At 43.3% G+C, this 18,978-nt stretch overlaps 1 protein-coding gene across 4 annotated transcripts in view; it reads left to right on the plus strand.

Moving 5' to 3' along the window:
* PCDH11X (protocadherin 11 X-linked) overlaps positions 1–18,978 on the plus strand; it is a 1,464,252-nt gene that overhangs the window by 1,143,737 nt on the left and 301,537 nt on the right. Inside the window, exon 6 of one of the 4 annotated variants that reach the window (XM_056538964.1) lies at positions 7,749–7,768. The exons of the other annotated variants lie outside the window; for them this stretch is intronic. Within the exon in view, the coding sequence (XP_056394939.1) occupies positions 7,749–7,753 (5 nt within the window). The 3' untranslated portion in view covers positions 7,754–7,768. Of the gene's footprint in view, positions 1–7,748; positions 7,769–18,978 lie in introns of those variants that run through there. 4 annotated transcript variants of the gene reach the window in all.

Consider the following 18,978-nt stretch of genomic DNA (forward strand, 5'->3'; position numbering starts at 1 on the left):
CATTTTGAAGTCGGCCATTTTGAATCCAACTTTTGTTTTTTCAATAGAAAGAGGGTCATGTGACACATCAAACTTATTGGTAATTTCACAAGAAAAACAATGATGTTCTTGGTTTTAACATAACTTTATTCCTTCATAAGTTATTTACAAGTTTCTGACCACTTATAAAATGTGTTCAATATGCTGCCCATTGTGTTGGATTGTCAATGCAACCCTCTTCTCTATATACTGCTATATACTACTATATACACCACAGGAGAAGTGCCAGCACAGGCTTCCAGTATCCGTATACACTGCTATATACTGCTATATACACCGCAGGAGAAATGCTAGCACAGGCTTCCAGCATCCGTATACACTGTTATATACTACTATATACACCACAGAAGAAATGCTAGCACAGGCTTCCAGTATCCGTATATACTGCTATATACTACTATATACACCGCAGGAGAAATGCTAGCACAGGCTTCCAGTATCCGTATATACTGCTATATACTGCTATATACACCGCAGGAGAAATGCTAGCACAGGATTCCAGTATCCGTATACATTGTTATATACTACTATATACACCACAGAAGAAATGCTAGCACAGGCTTCCAGTATCCGTATATACTGCTATATACTGCTATATACACCGCAGGAGAAATGCTAGCACAGGCTTCCAGTATCCGTAGTTTCAGGTGCTGCACATCTTGTATCTTCACAGCATAGACAATTGCCTTCAGATGACCCCAAAGATAAAAGTCTAAGGGGGTCAGATCAGTAGACCTTGGGGGCCATTCAACTGGCCCACGATGACCAATTCACTTCCCAGGAAACTGTTCATCTAGGAATGCTCGGACCTGACACCCATAATGTGGTGGTCACCATCTTGCTGGAAAAACTCAGGGAACGTTCCAGCTTCAGTGCATAAAGAGGGAAACATCATCATGGAGCAATTTCTCATATCCAGTGGCCTACATGATGATGTGTTTCCCTCTTTATGCACTGAAGCTGCACATTCCCTGAGTTTTCCCAGCAAGATGGTGACCACCACATTATGGGTGTCAGGTCCGAGCATTCCTAGAGGAACAGTTTCCTGGAAAGTGGATTGGTCGTTGACATTTACATTGTAGACTGCATCAAGCATTTCCATCTTGTTAATATTTCCTATGAATTCCTTGGGTTCTTCGGAGTTAATGTCTTAATCCCGTAAGATTTACCTAATAAAGACCGTACAGTATTTTCCTTCATCAAAATCCAAAGTCGATTTTTTAGCTTTAGCCGTTAAATGTAAATCAACCCCAAAGCGAGTACCGGGGTAACGTCAACTTTATCCGGGTTTGAACTCGTGAACTTCTGTCGGCCGAGATAAAGAATCCAAATGAGTTCCCCGATGGCCGAGCTCCAGAGGGGTCCGACTCCACCAAGTCTCGCAACAAGTCAATACCCGGTCAGATACTCGCTAAGAAACCAGATTGATCGCGGTTCCCTGCTTATTAAACAGATGACAGAGGTTTATGCCGTAGCATACAGGATATAGACCCGCTCCCATCATCATTTTGCAGAGTGTTGACTTACAAAGTTATTGAACTTTGGAAATTCCCAATAGGCGATTGGATGGCGGCGGCCGGGCTTCGCTGACTCAGACGTTCCTGCAATCGATGTTCTTGTTATTTCGCTCCTGTATTCATTATAATTAGCTTCAGGAACTTGTTGTAGTGATAATTGGTTTTGGCATTTTTAAACCCCCATAGTCAGGAAAAGTCGTCTTATTACTCAAGAACTTCAACAGGAAATGTTATTTAGTTTTTATTTTATTTTAGTTTTTTCCCCCTTCATTAATTTTTTTTTCACAAACTGTAGTTTCTAGCGCTGCAATGACCTCTGACCTGTGGAGAAAATACAAGAGCTGGAGACCATGGCCGGTCTTAGATTTCATAGTGCAATGAATATTAGTGCCCCCGCCCTTGTTTGTTGTAATGTCGCACAGATACCATATAATGCCTATGTATTAAAGGGGTACTCCTGTGCCCGAGCCTTCTAAACATCCAGTTAAGAAGGCTTGGAGCAGCGGCTGTGGTCGCAATTCGTGTTGAGCTCGAATATTTGTAATGCAAATTTTTATCGCAAATATCGGCACTTCTCAATTTTGATAATATTTAGAATATAGTGCTATAAATTCGTAATGGCGAATATTCTTTTATTTTAATTTTTTTTTCACATGCAAATTTTTATGCAAATTTTCCATTCACATTTTTTTTTTCACATGCAAATTTTAATGCCAATTTTTCATGTGAATTTTCGCATGGAAAAAAAAGTGAATGAACATAGCGAATATGCGAACATAGGACAAATAATTGTCAATATATTAGCGAAATATCACAAATTCGAATATGGCCCCTGCTGCTCATCACTAGTCGCAATGTCACAGCAACACCCCCTTGTGACATCATGTCACACCCCTTCATTGATGTCTATGGGAGGGGGCATAGACATCGCCCCCTCCCATAGACATCAATGCAGGGGGCGTGGCATCACCAGGGGGCATGACAGTGATGTCGCAGCTGCTGCTCCAAACCTTCTGAACCATAAGTTCAGAAGGCTGGGGCATGGGAGTACCCCTTAAAAGGGGGGTATTACAGCCTTTTAAAGGGGCACTGTCAGGATTTAAAAAAAATTATATGTTGTACATCGTGACAAAACATTAAACATTTTTAAGAAGCTTCATAAAAAGGTTATCTCCTTTTTATAGAAATCAAGGCTTATAAAAAGCATCATCTTTGTCCCAGCCAAAGCACAGACAAGGATAAAGTTAAAGAAGTGAGGGCGGGACTAGCCCTTCCCTGTGCTCACTCCTGTCCTATCAGACTACAGCCTAAAAACAGAAAGGAGGGGGTTAAAGAGCAACCTGCAGTGATTGGATAGCACAGCAGACTCGGAGGAAGTGAATGCATGGTGAGTGAGGGCGGGCTCAGTGCTTGCCCTGGACACACCCCTTGCTGACCAGTGGATGTCAGAATGAGTGAGCAGCAGAGCAGAGGGATGTTTAAGACAAATACAGAAGCTAGACACATAAAAATACATATAAAATTTCAGCATGACCTAATAAGCAACATATATAAGCATTATTTATTTCTGTGATGTGACAGGTACGCTTAAAAGGAAATGGTACAAAGATCGAGAAATGTAAAAAAAATAAAAAAACAACAAAGCACCTACGTGGCCCCAGTCTCATGATGGTCCCACAGAGACAAATGCTGACTATTGGCTCAGTCAGATAGCTCGGTGGCTCAGTGGTTAGCACTGTTGTCGGTGTTTATTTCCTGATCATGTATTTTATTTTTCTTTGTGGGACTCAAAAGTGTTGTCTACCACACTATCTAGTCCTACATAAAATATATACAATCGCTGGTAGACTTAATGGGGTCACTGGTAGACTATGGTAGGCCCATTAAAGGGTATGTTGCGGTATACATTGACCTTTTTGCCAATATACTGAAGGAAACAAAAAACACAATGTAAATGGGACCTTATGCTACACATCTGTATCGTCTACCTGGGCTCGGATGATTTATTTGAGTAGATTTAAAACAAAGGATAGAAGTCAAGGACAATTGTGGAATTTGCCGACACATTTGCAATCCCCATTTCCACCCACCAAGCCATTAGCCACATCCAGACTTCATAAAATATTCCAAATGATATTGAAAAGGTGGTGAATAGTAAGATGAGGATGAGGGACCCTCCATTAGTCCACGATACATAAAACTATCATAGTCTGTGAAGAATGAAGAACCCAACAAGTCAAACAACCATTCCTGATCCAAAAAAGAGTAATGAAGTTAAAGACCACTCAGGATCTGATCGGAACGGTACTCTGCCCATAGACATCTTATTCCCTATCCAAAGGCATCTTATCCCCTATCTAAGACATCTGGTGCACAGAGCCAACTTCCCTCTGTGCCGTTTGACTGGCGATGCGGGGCAGAGGGTCTCCCATAGACTTGCATTGAGGGGGTGTGGCCATGATATCACGAGTGGAGCGCTGCCGCGATGTCACGAGTCTCCGGCGCTGCACCCAACACTCTGAATGAATGCTGGGTGCAGCAGGGAGATTACGGGGGGTCCCCAGCGGTGGGACCTCCCGATCAGACATCTTCGGATAGGGGATAAGATGTCTAGGGGCGGAATACCCCTTTAAAGGGGTTATCCGGAAAACAGCAATGCCGCGCCCCTTTTGATGTCACACCATGCCCCCTCCCATAAACATGAATGGAGGGGGTGTAGTTTGATAACACGAGGGGGCGTGGCATTATGTCCCCAGTCCCGGAAAGAATGAGCTTTCTGAGAGTGGACGGAGATTGCAGGGGGTCCTAGCAGCGGGCCCCCACAAATCAGACATCTTCTCCCCTATCCTTTGGCTAACTCCTTTAACATGTTTTGTTAGGGTTCTATTAATTTAAGCGATGAGATGATTCATTGACGCGACACGAGATGCAGATGCCGTCCCTGAATATAAAATGAACAATTCCGTTAAATGTATTAAGAACTTGATACATCATTGATTTTATTGAGGTTATTATAAAAAAGAAAAGTGGAAGGTCAAGATGCCCTTGAAGATCTCTCGTACCAAATGAATACCTGACCTGCCCATCATTATGTCAATTTCTGTCTCCAGCAAGCTGTGTCCACTTTATTATCAGGTTGATGGTTAATTTCCTGTAACATCCATAGAGGGAAGGCAATAAAATAATGGTTGTAATGTTCTCATGCTTTCTGTCCCTTATCTGCCGCTCCAACTTCTATTGACAAGAGGGACGTCGGATGGATGGAGCACATGCTATTAAAATATCATTGACTCTGTAGGGATGATTAGGACTCGGTTTTAGGGGGAGAATAAAGTAGCAAGAACGAGTTAGCCGAACGTATTTAGCCGATGGAAGAGTTTGTGACCCTTCTTAACAATCGCCGACACAAGGTCACCATAATTATCGAATCTGACAGCGGTAAAAGTTCTGTATCGGTGAATTGCATTCCCGCTTGTTATCGCGCTCATACATCTGACTCTGCCTGCTCGATTTCTTGTTTGCCTTTCAAGTGAAGATGTCAGAGACATTCCCATCACTGTCAAGACTGACATTGCCTTTTCGAACTCTTTTTAATGGTAGTTCTGGTGTTCGATGAGCTCACTTTACTTGAATGACATACCCAGTGCATGTCACCTTGGAAGATGACATGAATGAAGAGTTTCCTGACTGGAGAGAGATCGGTTGGGCAGAAAATAGGTTCTTTTTCACCAAACATTATGTCAAGTTGCTGAGAGTGAATATAGCATGGCCGGTGCTGCACATCTGATGTTCATCGGCCTGGTCCACTAGTTCCATGAAACAAATCATACAAGGTTTTTTATTCAGAATATGAGGAGCATCTCGTTAACGTCGTTCATCAGTGCTGAGTGTGAGGGGTTCAATGTACCATATACACAGTGACAGATGTGTCCACCCTTACCTCTCATGAATCTAGTCAAGGATTACAATTTCATACCATACAAAGTCAAAAACATGCTAGCAAGACTCTCAACAGACTTCAAGTCACATCATTGACAGATATATTGTAACATAAAACTACAGAGTATCACAAAATCTAATTTTTATTTGAACTATTTCGATAAATTGAAGAGGAAAAGTAAATAAGAACTTATATGTGCAAAGCTCTGGGGTAAGAAACTCAAGTTCCAAGCTCATATACTAGAACACCATATTTCTCTATATGTACATAGCACACTCCTCTATATCTCTATAGTACACCCCTAGAAGAGAGGATCCTGCTCCTCTATATCTCTATAGTACATCCTAGAAGAGAGGATCCTGCTCCTCTATATCTCTATAGTACACCCTCAGAAGAGAGGATCCTGATCCTCTATATGTCTATAGTACACCCTCAGAAGAGAGGATCCTGCTCCACTATATCTCTATAGTACGCCCTCAGAAGAGAGGATCCTGCTCCTCTATATCTCTATAGTACATCCTCAGAAGAGAGGATCCTGCTCCTCTATATCTCTATAGTACACCCTCAGAAGAGAGGATCCTGCTCCACTATATCTCTATAGTACACCTTCAGAAGAGAGGATCCTGCTCCCCTATATCTATATAGTACACCCTCAGAAGAGAGGATCCTGCTCCTCTATATCTCTATAGTACACCCTCAAAAGAGAGGATCCTGCTCCTCTATATCTCTATAGTACACCCTCAGAAGAGAGGATCCTGCTCCTCTATATCTCTATAGTACACCCTCAGAAGAGAGGATCCTGCTCCTCTATATCTCTATAGTACACCCTCAGAAGAGAGGATCCTGCTCCCCTCTATCTCTATAGTACACCATCAGAAGAGAGGATCCTGCTCCTCTATATCTCTATAGTACACCCTCAGAAGAGAGGATCCTGCTCCTCTATATCTCTATAGTACACCCTCAGAAGAGAGGATCCTGCTCCTCTATATCTCTATAGTACACCCTCAGAAGAGAGGATCCTGCTCCTCTATATCTCTATAGTACACCCTCAGAAGAGAGGATCCTGCTCCTCTATATCTCTTTAGTACACCCCCAGAAGAGAGGATCCTGCTCCCCTATATCTCTATAGTACACCCTCAGAAGAAAGGATCCTGCTCCTCTATATCTCTATAGTACACCCTCAGAAGAGAGGATCCTGCTCCTCTATATCTCTATAGCACACCCTCAGAAGAGAGGATCCTGCTCCTCTATATCTCTATAGTATACCCCCAGAAGAGAGGATCCTGCTCCCCTATATCTCTATAGTACACCCTCAGAAGAAAGGATCCTGCTCCTCTATATCTCTATAGTACACCCTCAGAAGAGAGGATCCTGCTCCTCTATATCTCTATATTACACCCTCAGAAGAGAGGATCCTGCTCCTCTAAATCTCTATAGTACACCCTCAGAAGAGAGGATCCTGCTCCTCTATATCTCTATAGTACATCCTCAGAAGAGAGGATCCTTCTCCTCTATATCTCTATAGTACAGCCTCAGAAGAGAGGATCCTGTTCCTCTATATCTCAATAGTACACCCTCAGAAGAGAGGATCCTGCTCCTCTATATCTCTTTAGTGCACCCTCAGAAGAGAGGATCCTGCTCCCCTATATCTCTATAGTACACCCTCAGAAGAGAGGATCCTGCTCCTCTATATCTCTATAGTACACCCTCAGAAGAAAGGATCCTGCTCCTCTATATCTCTATAGTACACCCTCAGAAGAGAGGATCCTGCTCCTCTATATCTCTATAATACACCCTCAGAAGAGAGGATCCTGCTCCTCTATATCTCTATAGTACACCCTCAGAAGAGAGGATCCTGTTCCACTATATCTCTATAGTACACCCTCAGAAGAGAGGATCCTACTCCTCTATATCTCTATAGTACACCCTCAGAAGACAGGATCCTGTTCCCCTATATATCTATAGTACACCCTCAGAAGAGAGGATCCTGCTCCCCTATATCTCTGTAGTACACCCTTAGAAGAGAATATCCTTCTCATATATATCTCAATTGCAACCCTCAAAGGTAGCAGTATGAAGGATGTTATAAAGCAGCACTGCACAGTTTAAGCTGTAAATCAGGAACTGGGTAGGGGCTTACTGGTCTTTAAAAAAATACTTTAACGAGGAAGGAAGAATAGAAAGGATGCTTATACTTGTGACATATCCTATAAGATATCTATGCTTCTTATTGTTTCTTTTTGCTTTCTTAGATTGATGTATACTCATGTTGTTAAAAAATATGGTGACAATTTGCAGCTCTGTATTAGAAAGTATGAGATTGATCAACACCGGACATGAGCTTTTATGAGCAGCTGTAACCTGATCCCTCAGTGAGTAGCTTCATTAGATGAGACATAGACATTTTCTTTAATAAAATACATGACGAAGTCTTATATATTCACTTGTACTTTTAGTTGACGCAAAGTTTGAAATGACCGTATAAGGGAAAGAAGAAAGAAACATATAAGAATTCTATAAAATAATTGTGGCAACTTATTATATAAACAATAATCAAGAAGTCCAGCAAACTCACCGCATCCTAAGACCACATCGCATGGAGACCCACGAAGCGTGACGGGAGGAAGGCAGCAGGCTCAAAGGCTACAAACCGGTAGGTATCGTGCAAATGCACTTCTTCCGGCCTCGAGGCCCAAAGAAGTGCATTTGCCCGAAACCTACAGGTTTGTATCCTCTGAGCCTCCCGTGACTGCTCCATTTCCAAGCACCACCGTGTTACCATTACATTTTACAACGACTGTGGCTTACTGGACTCCTCATTAGGGATCAACCGATTATCTGTTTGGCCGATATTATCTGCCGATATTCACGATATTGGACATTATCGGTATCGGCAATTACCTTGCCGATAATGCCCATCTCCCCCCGCCCCGCCTCCCCAGCCAGAGTCCGCCACCGCCGCTGCCCCTTTGCCTCCCCCATCCACGGTTTTATAATTACCTGTTCCAGGGGCCCGGGTTCCGCACTACTTCTGGCTCCTGCGACGTCCTGTGCTATTGCTGTGCGCTGTGCAGCGCAATGACGAGTGACGTCCTCAATTCGACATCACTGTCAGTGCGCACAGTGACAGCTCAGGACGCCGCCGGACCCAGAAGTAGCGTGGACCCCGGGCCCCTGGAATAGCAAATTATAAAACAGGGGATGGGGGAGGCAATGGGGCAGCGGCGGTTGGGGTTGGACTAGGGAGGACCCCAGGACAGGCAGAGAGAGAGAAGCGGACGGCGGCGGCGGCGGTCTCTGGCCCCGCAAAGCTGCTGCAGTTAATTGATTTAAAGCGCCCGCTTTAAATCGTTGATCTGCAGCAGCTTCTGCGGGGCCGGGGGGGTTAATAGCCGATAACTTATACCGGAATATCGGTATAAGTTATCGGCTATCAGCCTGAAAGTTCAAAGATTATCGATCTGTCGATCCCTACTCCTCATGTTTTTAAGGGTTTTTCATTAAGCTATATTGTTGTCCGGTGCCTCCATATTCCCCTTTTCTTGCTTATTCGCATCTTGTTATATCCCTACGTCAGTGTTTCCCAACCAGGTGCCTACAGTTGTTGAAAAACTACAACTCCCAGCATACTCGGACAGCCAAAGGCTGTCCGAGTATGCTGGGAGTTGTAGTTTTGCAATAGCTGGAAACACCCCGGTTTGGAAACAGTGCCCTACATTATACGTGACCCAATGGCCAATGGCCCAGTTGGTATTATTTCTTTGGCACTACTATGCGCAATAACTTTTTTTTTTGTCTAGAATCTCTTCCGTGGATGAGCTCATACGCCATAATTCTATTTATTTTCACTGTAAGCCACATAAAGTCCATTTAATGCTACGCAAAGTTCTTTCTGTCGAACGGTCATTATAATAAATGAATACATTGCAGTGAAGTGTCGCCGCTCTCTCCGGTGTTTTTCGCAGGTTTGCTCTATATCCTGACAATCTTTATCATTGTAATTGCATCTGGTGACAGGGGTCGGATGGGTTAGGACTGCTGACGGGAAAGGTCAGGAGGTCTCTGCCGCTTTGTGTTTTTAATTCTTTAAATAGAACATCATTTACTCGCTGTCTGATTGGTATTGACTTTGAAGATAATGACAAGCGAAAAATATCTTCATATACTGGACACAGGTGCAGGGACGTGAACACTGGTTGACTAGAAAGGGGGCTTGAGCCCCTGCCCTTTTGGCATTCCTCCTATAAGTGCCCTGGGCAGTTTGGCATTATTATGTGGGCATTTATATAAATAAATTATAAGAAGTGGCTTTTTTTTAAGTTCAGCCCCTGCCCCCCAAAATGTCTGTGCACGTCCCTGCACAGGTAGACTGGATACTGCCATGGAAGCCCATCCCGGGGTACGGTGGGGGGTGGTGGGGCGGGGATTGGGATGATTATGTCATCAGAGGTGATGTCATCAGTCATGAATTCAGGCAATGCTGTAGCCCCTGCACCCTCTAACATTTTGACAGATAAAGTGCAACATTTCTTAACCCCTTCAAGACACACCTGTTTTGAGCTATGTGGATATAGTAATTTTTTTTCTTCTTCGTTACTTTTTACTTCTCTTGGTTAACGTAGCTATACACGAGCTCAATTTATCCGAAACAAGTTGTATTCTATTTTTCTCGGCACCATATTTGGGTACATGTAATACAAAATTTAAATACAGAACAAAAAGAGCAATTTTTGGGCTTACATATATGATTTGTCGCTATGATTTAAGACCAATAACTAATTTATTTTCACATTGATCGAGCCTCATTAACTTTATTTATTTTTATTTTTTTTCGTATAGGGACCATTTTGGGTCATAACTTTATTAATCACTTTTAATGATTTTTTCTATATTTTTTTGACGTAGGATTTAGATGATTAGTTCAGCTTTCCAGTGCTCCGGTGGGCTGGAAAAGGTGGATACAGTCCTAGGAAAGAGTCTCCTAGGACTGTATCCACCTTTTCCAGCCCACCGGAGCACCTGAAAGTTGAACTAATTTATGCAGGAAAAGTCATCAACTGCCGAGCCGAGAAGTTCGTGACGAATCAAATTTACTGTAAGTTCGCTCATCTCTTGTAGGATTAACCAAAAAAAATAATAATTTTGGCTTTTCTTATGATGCTATCATGTGGGAAAAATAAAATGATAATTTTGTACTTCGGCCTGTTGGTGGGCGGAGCAGGTGGGCTGAGCTCCCTCCTTCTCTACATAGACTTTTTTAATTGTCTTGCAGACACGGGGCAAAGCTAAGCTGATTTTAAAGGGGTACTCCGCTGCTCAGGGTTTGGAACAAAATGTTCTAAACGCTTAGAGCCAGCATCAGGAGCTTGTGACATCATAGCTCCGACCCCTCTTGATGTCACGCCCCACCCCCTCAATGCAAGGCTATGGGAGGGGGCGTGGTAGCCGCTACGCCTCGCCCAAAGACTTGCATTGAGGGGGCGGGGCTATGAAGCAATGAGCTCCCAGCGCCGGCTCTAAGCATTCGGAACATTTTGTTCCAAACTCTGAGCAGCGGAGTAACTCTTTAAAAGAAAATTTGAGCAGTGGGGGTGGGGGTGCAAAGATTGAGAACAGGAGAAACAAACTGTAAGACGGCTTAAAGGGGTACTCCAGTGCTCCAGCGTTCTGAACATTATGTTCAGAACACTTGAAGCCTGCGGCAGTGGTCCCCCTCAAGACGTCACACAACGCCCCAGACATTGTATCCCTTATCCTTTGGATGGGGGAGAAAATGTCTATCAGCGGAGTACCCCTTTAAGTTGTACTCATAGACATTAGACTGTTGGTGGCATCTATTGGGAATCATCTTTTCTATGGCATTCTTATATATTTTAAGGATTTTCAGAATTATTTAGATTTTTTGTATTATATCCCCCAAAAAATTACATATTTTTCATCTTTAACAAGAACCCCAACACAACACTTCTTATTGATATAAAACTTTCATTTTGTAAAGTTTTTATTATTTTAATATACATTTTATAAAGTATACCTGTCGATTTAAATAACTTTTGGCATGCTCAGAGTATTTATATAATGACCGATCACTGGAACAAGCGGGAAAGGAAGCTTGGGGCTGAGCTGCCTTTTCTGGTGGCAAAGACATTCCCATTGACCAGTGGTCTGCAAACTGTGAAACTCCAGATTTTTCAAAGCTACAATTCCCAGCATTCCTGGACAGCCATGGGTAGTTTTGCAATATCTGTAGGTCCACAGTTTGGAGGCCACTGCCATAGACCTATGTTGTAAGCTTGTACCAGTCACGTGGCACACGTCCGGAAGAGAATCTACTTAGGACCTTCTTCTTTTGGTTCATGCTACACAATTACAACATGTCAAAAGTAGTTTAAAGTGACAGAACCATTTAAAATTTTTAGCTCATAATTCCTAGCACTGGAATTTTTTTCTATACAGGAGGACTGTTCTCATTACCTCTCTCCAAATTTTGTTAAAGTGTTTCTGTCATAAAAAAAAAAAAAAACTTGGCCAACAATTTGCTGAGCTGCTCTGTGACGCATCAACCACCAAAACCAGGAATGGGATGGCAACGGGGACTGAAGCACCAGGGAAGCATGAGAGTTATGGAAGTTAAGAAATGTTTTTTTATTATTATTATTATTTTTTTTTTTTAAACTCCCTTAACCCCTTAAGGACCAGGCCATTTTACACCTTAAGGACCAGAGCGTTTTTTGCAATTCTGACCACTGTCACTTTAAACATTAATAACTCTGGGATGCTTTTAATTATCATTCTGATTCCGAGATTGTTTTTTCGTGACATATTCTACTTTAACTTAGTGGTAAAATTTTATGGTAACTTGCATCCTTGGTGAAAAATCCCAAAATTTTATGAAAAAAATGAAAATTTAGCATTTTTCTAACTTTGAAGCTCTCTGCTTGTAAGGAAAATGGATATTCAAAATAAAAAATTTTTGGGTTCACATATAAAATATGTCTACTTTATGTTTGCATCATAAAAGTTATGAGTTTTTACTTTTGGAAGACACCAGAGGGCTTCAAAGTTCAGCAGCAATTTGGAAATTTTTCACAAAATTTTCAAACTCGCTATTTTTCATGGACCAGTTCAGGTTTGAAGGGGATTTGAAGGGTCTTCATATTAGAAATACCCCACAAATGACCCCATTATAAAAACTACACCCCCCAAAGTATTCAAAATGACATTCAATAAGTGTATTAACCCTTTAGGTGTTTCACAGGAATAGCAGAAAAGTGAAGGAGAAAATTCACAATCTTCATTTTTTACACTCTCATGTTCTTGTAGACCGAATTTTTGCAATTGGTAGAAAGGAGAAAATTTTTACTTGTATTTGAAACCCAATTTCTCTGGAGTAAGCACATACCTCATATGTCTATGTAAATTGTTCGGCGGGCGCAGTAGAGGGCTCAGAAGGGAAGGAGCGACAAATAGTTTTTGTGGGGCATGTCACCTTTAGGAAGCCCCTATGGTGCCAGGACAGCAAAAAAAAAACACATGGCATACCATTTTGGAAACTAGACCCCTCGGGGAACGTAAAAAGGGGTAAAGTGAACCTTAATACCCTACAGGTGTTTCACGATTTTTGCATATGTAAAAAAAAAAAAAAATTTTAGCTAAAATGGTTGGTTTCCCCAAATTTTTACATTTTTAAAAAGGGTAATAGCAGAAAATACCCCCCAAAATTTGAAGCCCAATTTCTCCCAATTCAGAAAACACCCCATATGGGGGTGAGAAGGGCTCTGCTGGCGCACTACAGGTCTCAGAAGAGAAGTAGTCACATTTGGCTTTTTGAAAGCAAATTTTGCTCTGGGGGCATGCCACATTTAGGAAGCCCCTATGGTGCCAGAACAGCAAAAAAAAAAAAAAAATGGCATACCATTTTGGAAACTAGACCCCTCCGGGAACGTAACAAGGGGTGATGTGAACCTTAATACCCCACAGGTGATTCACAACTTTTGCGTATGTAAAAAAAAAAAAAAAAAAATTTACCTAAAATGCTTGGTTTCCCAAAAATTTTACATTTTTAAAAAGGGTAATAGCAGAAAATACCCCCCATAATTTGTAACACAATTTCTCGGCGATACCCCATATGTGACCCTTAACTGTTGCCTTGAAATACGACAGGAGAAAATTTTTACTTGTATTTGAAACCCAATTTCTCTGGAGTAAGCACATACCTCATATGTCTATGTAAATTGTTCGGCGGGCGCAGTAGAGGGCTCAGAAGGGAAGGAGCGACAAATAGTTTTTGGGGGGCATGTCACCTTTAGGAAGCCCCTATGGTGCCAGGACAGCAAAAAAAAAACACATGGCATACCATTTTGGAAACTAGACCCCTCGGGGAACGTAAAAAGGGGTAAAGTGAACCTTAATACCCTACAGGTGTTTCACGGTTTTTGCATATGTAAAAAAATAAATAAATTTTAGCTAAAATGGTTGGTTTCCCCAAATTTTTACATTTTTAAAAAGGGTAATAGCAGAAAATACCCCCCAAAATTTGAAGCCCAATTTCTCCCAATTCAGAAAACACCCCATATGGGGGTGAGAAGGGCTCTGCTGGCGCACTACAGGTCTCAGAAGAGAAGTAGTCACATTTGGCTTTTTGAAAGCAAATTTTGCTCTGGGGGCATGCCGCATTTAGGAAGCCCCTATGGTGCCAGAACAGCAAAAAAAAAAAAAAAAAAATGGCATACCATTTTGGAAACTAGACCCCTCGGGGAACGTAACAAGGGGTAATGTGAACCTTAATACCCCACAGGTGATTCACAACTTTTGCGTATGTAAAAAAAAAAAAAAAAAAATTACCTAAAATGCTTGGTTTCCCAAAAATTTTACATTTTTAAAAAGGGTAATAGCAGAAAATACCCCCCATAATTTGTAACACAATTTCTCGGCGATACCCCATATGTGACCCTTAACTGTTGCCTTGAAATACGACAGGGCTCCAAAGTGAGAGCGCCATGTGCATTTGAGGCCTAACAGGGTGCCTCCAGCTGTTGTAAAAGTCCCAGCATGCCTGGACAGTCAGTGGCTGTCTGGTAATACTGGGAGTAGTTGTTTTGCAACAGCTAGAGGCTCCGTTTTGGAAACAGTGGCGTACCAGACGTTTTTCATTTTTATTGGGGAGGGGGACTGTGTAGGGGAATGTGTATATGTAGTGTTTTTTACTTTTTATTTTATTTTGTGGTAGTGTAGTGGGTAGTGTAGTGTTTTTAGGGTACAGTCGCACGGGCGGGGGGTTCACAGTAGTTTCTCGCTGGCAGTTTGATCAGCGGCAGAAAATTTGCCGCAGCTCAAACTTGCAGCCGGATACTTACTGTAATCCTCCGCCCATGTGAGTGTACCCTGTACATTCACATTGGGGGGGGGACACATCCAGCTGTTGCAAAACTACAACTCCCAGCATGTAGGGTCTATAAGTGCATGCTGGGAGTTGTAGTTTTGCAACAGCTGGAGTCTCCGTTTTGGAAACGGTGGCGTACCAGACGTTTTTCATTTTTATTCGGGAGGGGGGCTGTGTAGGGGAATGTATATGTAGAGTTTTTTACTTTTTTTTATTTTGTGTTAGTGTAGTGTAGTGCTTTTAGGGTACAGTCGCACGGGCAGGGGGTTCACAGTAGTTTCTCGCTGGCAGTTTGAGCTGCAGCAGAAAATTTGCCGCAGCTCAAACTTGCAGCCAGATACTTACTGTAATCCTCCGCCCATGTGAGTGTACCCTGTACATTCACATTGGGGGGGGGGGGGGGGGGGCAGGGACATCCAGCTGTTGCAAAACTACAACTCCCAGCATGTACGGTCTATCAGTGCATGCTGGGAGTTGTAGTTTTGCAACAGCTGGAGGCACACTGGTTGTGAAACACCGAGTTTGGCAACAAACTCAGTGTTTTGCAACCAGTGTGCCTTCAGCTGTTGCAAAAGCTACAACCCCCAGCATGTACGGACAGCGGAAGGGCATGCTGGGTGTTGTAGTTATGCAACAGCGGGAGGCATACTACTTTGGCTGGGGATGCTGGGAATTGTAGTTATGAAACAGCTGGAGACACACTGGTTTGCTACTTAACTCAGTGTGCCTTCAGCTGTTGCAAAACTACAACTCTCAGCAGTCACCGACAGCCAACGGGCATGCTGGGAGTTGTAGTTATGCAACCAGCAGATGCACCACTACAACTCCCAGCATGCACTTTAGCTGTTTGTGCAAGCTGGGAGTTGTAGTTACACAACAGCTGAAGGTACACTTTTCCATGGAAAGAATGTGCCTCCAGCTGTTGCAAAACCATAAGTCCCAGCATGCCCATAAGGGAATGCTGGGAGTTGTGGTGGTCTGCCTCCTCCTGTTGCATAACTACAGCTCCCAGCATGCCCTTTTTGCATGCTGGGAGCTGTTGCTAAGCAACAGCAGGAGGTTGTCACTCACCTCCTGCTGCTGCTTGATCGACGCTGCAGGTCAGTCCCGCCGCCGTCGTCGCTCCTGGGGCCCCGATCCCAACATTAACGCCGGGGATCGGGGTCCCCAGCACCCGGAGTGCACGTCCCGCACCTGCTCACGTCCTCCGGAAGAGGGGCGGAGCGGGTGCGGGAGTGACACCCGCAGCAGGTGCCCTGATTGGTCGACGAATCAGGGCGATCGTGAGGTGGCACCAGTGCCACCTCACCCCTGCTGGCTCTGGCTGTTCGGGGCCGTTTCTGACTGGTCACTGGAGACCCGATTGACCCGGAATCGCCGCAGATCGCTGGACTGAATTGTCCAGCGATCTGCGGCCATCGCCGACATGGGGGGGCATAATGACCCCCCCTGGGCGATATGCCGCGATGCCTGCTGAACGATTTCAGCAGGCATCGGGCACCGGCTCCCCTCCGGCTAGCGGCGGGGGGCCGGGAATGGACAGGACGTACTCCTACGTCCTCGGTCCTTAAGGACTCGGAAACGGGGGCGTAGGAGTACGCCCATTGTCCTTGAGGGGTTAAAGGGTACTCTGGTGGAAAACTTTTTATTTTTTATTTTTTTTTATTTTTTTAAATCAACTGGTGCCAGAAACTTAAACAGATTTGTAAATTACTTTTATTAAAAAATCTTAATCCTTCCAATACTTATTAGCTGCTGAATACTACAGAGAAAATTATTTTCTTTTTGGAACACAGAACTCTCTGCTGACATCACAAGCACAGTGCTCTCTGCTGACATCTCTGTCCATTTTAAGAACTGTCCAGAGTAGGAGAAAATCCCCACCGCAAACATATGCTACTCTGGACAGTTCCTAAAATGGACAGAGATGTCAGCAGAGAGCTCTGTGTTCCAAAAAGAAAAGAATTCCCTCTGTAGTATTCAGCAGATAATAAGTACTGGAAGGATTAAGATTTTTTTTATAGAAGTAATTTACAAATCTGTTTTACTTTCTGGCACCAGTTCATTTAAAAAAAAAAAAGTTTTCCATCGGAGTACCCCTTTAACCAAGGCCAAATTGTCCATACACCCAAATGACTCCACCCACAGTAAAAGCACATTATGAATAGTCAATACTGTCCCTTTAAGAGAAATTTAGGGATTTCTTTGCCAAAAATCTAAAATGTTTCTGTCTGGATGGCTGGGAGGTCAGTACGAATGACCCCTTAACCCTCAATCATCCCCGCTCAGCTGGTAGTAGGAGATCTTGGGAAAATTACTTTTCACTAACCTGCCAAGTGCATTGTGGATCACTGCTGGGTGCAAAATCAACATCTGAGAGATTCTGTCCTTCCTGATGTGTACAAGGGCATCAATCAACGCCGGCTGCGGCACACGGCGGCATAGGAAGAGATTTTAATCATTGGAGCTTGGAAATAGAATCATCTATTATTTAGGGTCATGCTATAACATTCCAATGTAATATTAATTGTCGTTTACTTTGATCAGTTATTTCTTCTGCACTTGAAGGATTTTTGCCTTTAAAATCTGAAAAGGGAGAAACTTGTATCAAAGAACCAAGAAGTTTGGATACTATGAACAATGTCGTGATACGTAGAGTATATAATGGTCTTCTCTTTCTTCTTTCTAATTTATCATAGAACCAATTGGGAACCTCAAAGGAAAATGCTGCCCAAAAACCCTTTTGGGTTTGGTTAAAGGGGTACTCCGCCCCTAGAAATCTTATTCTCTATCCCGCTGGGACCCCGCGATCTCCGTGCAGCACCCGATGTTCATTTACAACGCTGAATCGTGGCGTCATGGTCATGCCCGTGTGACGTCCGGCCACGCCCCCCCCCAATGTAAGTCTTTGGGAGGGGGCGTGGTGTGGCGAACACAGAGCTCTCTGCTGACATCATGACCACAGTGCTCTCTGCTGACACCTCTGTCCATTTTAAGAATTACAGAGTAGAAGAAAATCCCCATAGCAAACATATGCTGCTCTGGACAGTTCCTAAAATGGACAGAGATGTCAGCAGAGAGCACTGTGCTCGTGATGTCCGCAGAGAGCTCTGTGTTCCAAAAAGAAAATAATTTCCTCTGTAGTATTCAGCAGCTAATAAGTACTGTAAGGATTAAGATTTTTTAATAAAAGTAATTTACAAATCTGTTTAACTTTCTGACACCAGTTGATAAAAAAAAAAACTCTGGTGTTTTTTCAACCTTATGAACTATGTTACTATGTTACTGTACTGAAGCTTGTATAATTTAATAACAACATTATTATAGCACTTTGATACTTTGTTACTTCTGACATGTCAGGTTCTGTCACATTGAAAGAGATGGGTTGGGATTCCTATAAAAATTTAATACTGTCAGTCCTATACTCTACTCCAGTGTTTCCACACCAGGGTGCCTCCAGCTGTTGCAAAACTACAACTCCCAGCATGCCCGGACAGCCATTCCCAACCAGGGGGCCTCCAGCTGTTGCAAAACTATAACTTCCAGCATGTCCGGACAGCCATTCCCAACCAGGGTGCCTCCAGCTGTTGCAAACTGACAACTCCCAGCATGCCCGGACAGCCATTCCCAACCAGGGTGCCTCCAGCTGTTGCAAAATTACAACTCCGAGCATGTCCGGACAGCCATTCCCAATCAGGGTGCCTCCAGCTGTTGCAAAACTACAACTTCCAGCATGCCCGGACAGCCATTCCCAATCAGGGTGCCTCCAGCTGTTGCAAAACTACAACTTCCAGCATGCCTGGACAGCCATTCCCAACCAGGGTGCATCCAGCTGTTGCAAAACTACAACTCCCAGCATGCCTGGACAGCCATTGTGTGCCTCCAGCTGTTGCAAAACTACAACTCCTAGCATGCCCGGACAGCCGTTAGCTGTCCGGGCATGCTGGGAGTTGTAGTTTTGCAACAGCTGGAGGCACCCTGGTTGGGAAACACTGCTTTACTCTATTACCTTCATGAATCTTATAGTGTGAACTATGTTCTATAGGGGATTCTATATGGATGATGGAGCTGATTGTGTTAGTTGCTGATACCTACAATGA

Source organism: Hyla sarda, chromosome 9, assembly GCF_029499605.1.
Source record: "Hyla sarda isolate aHylSar1 chromosome 9, aHylSar1.hap1, whole genome shotgun sequence".
Lineage (NCBI taxonomy): Eukaryota > Metazoa > Chordata > Amphibia > Anura > Hylidae > Hyla > Hyla sarda.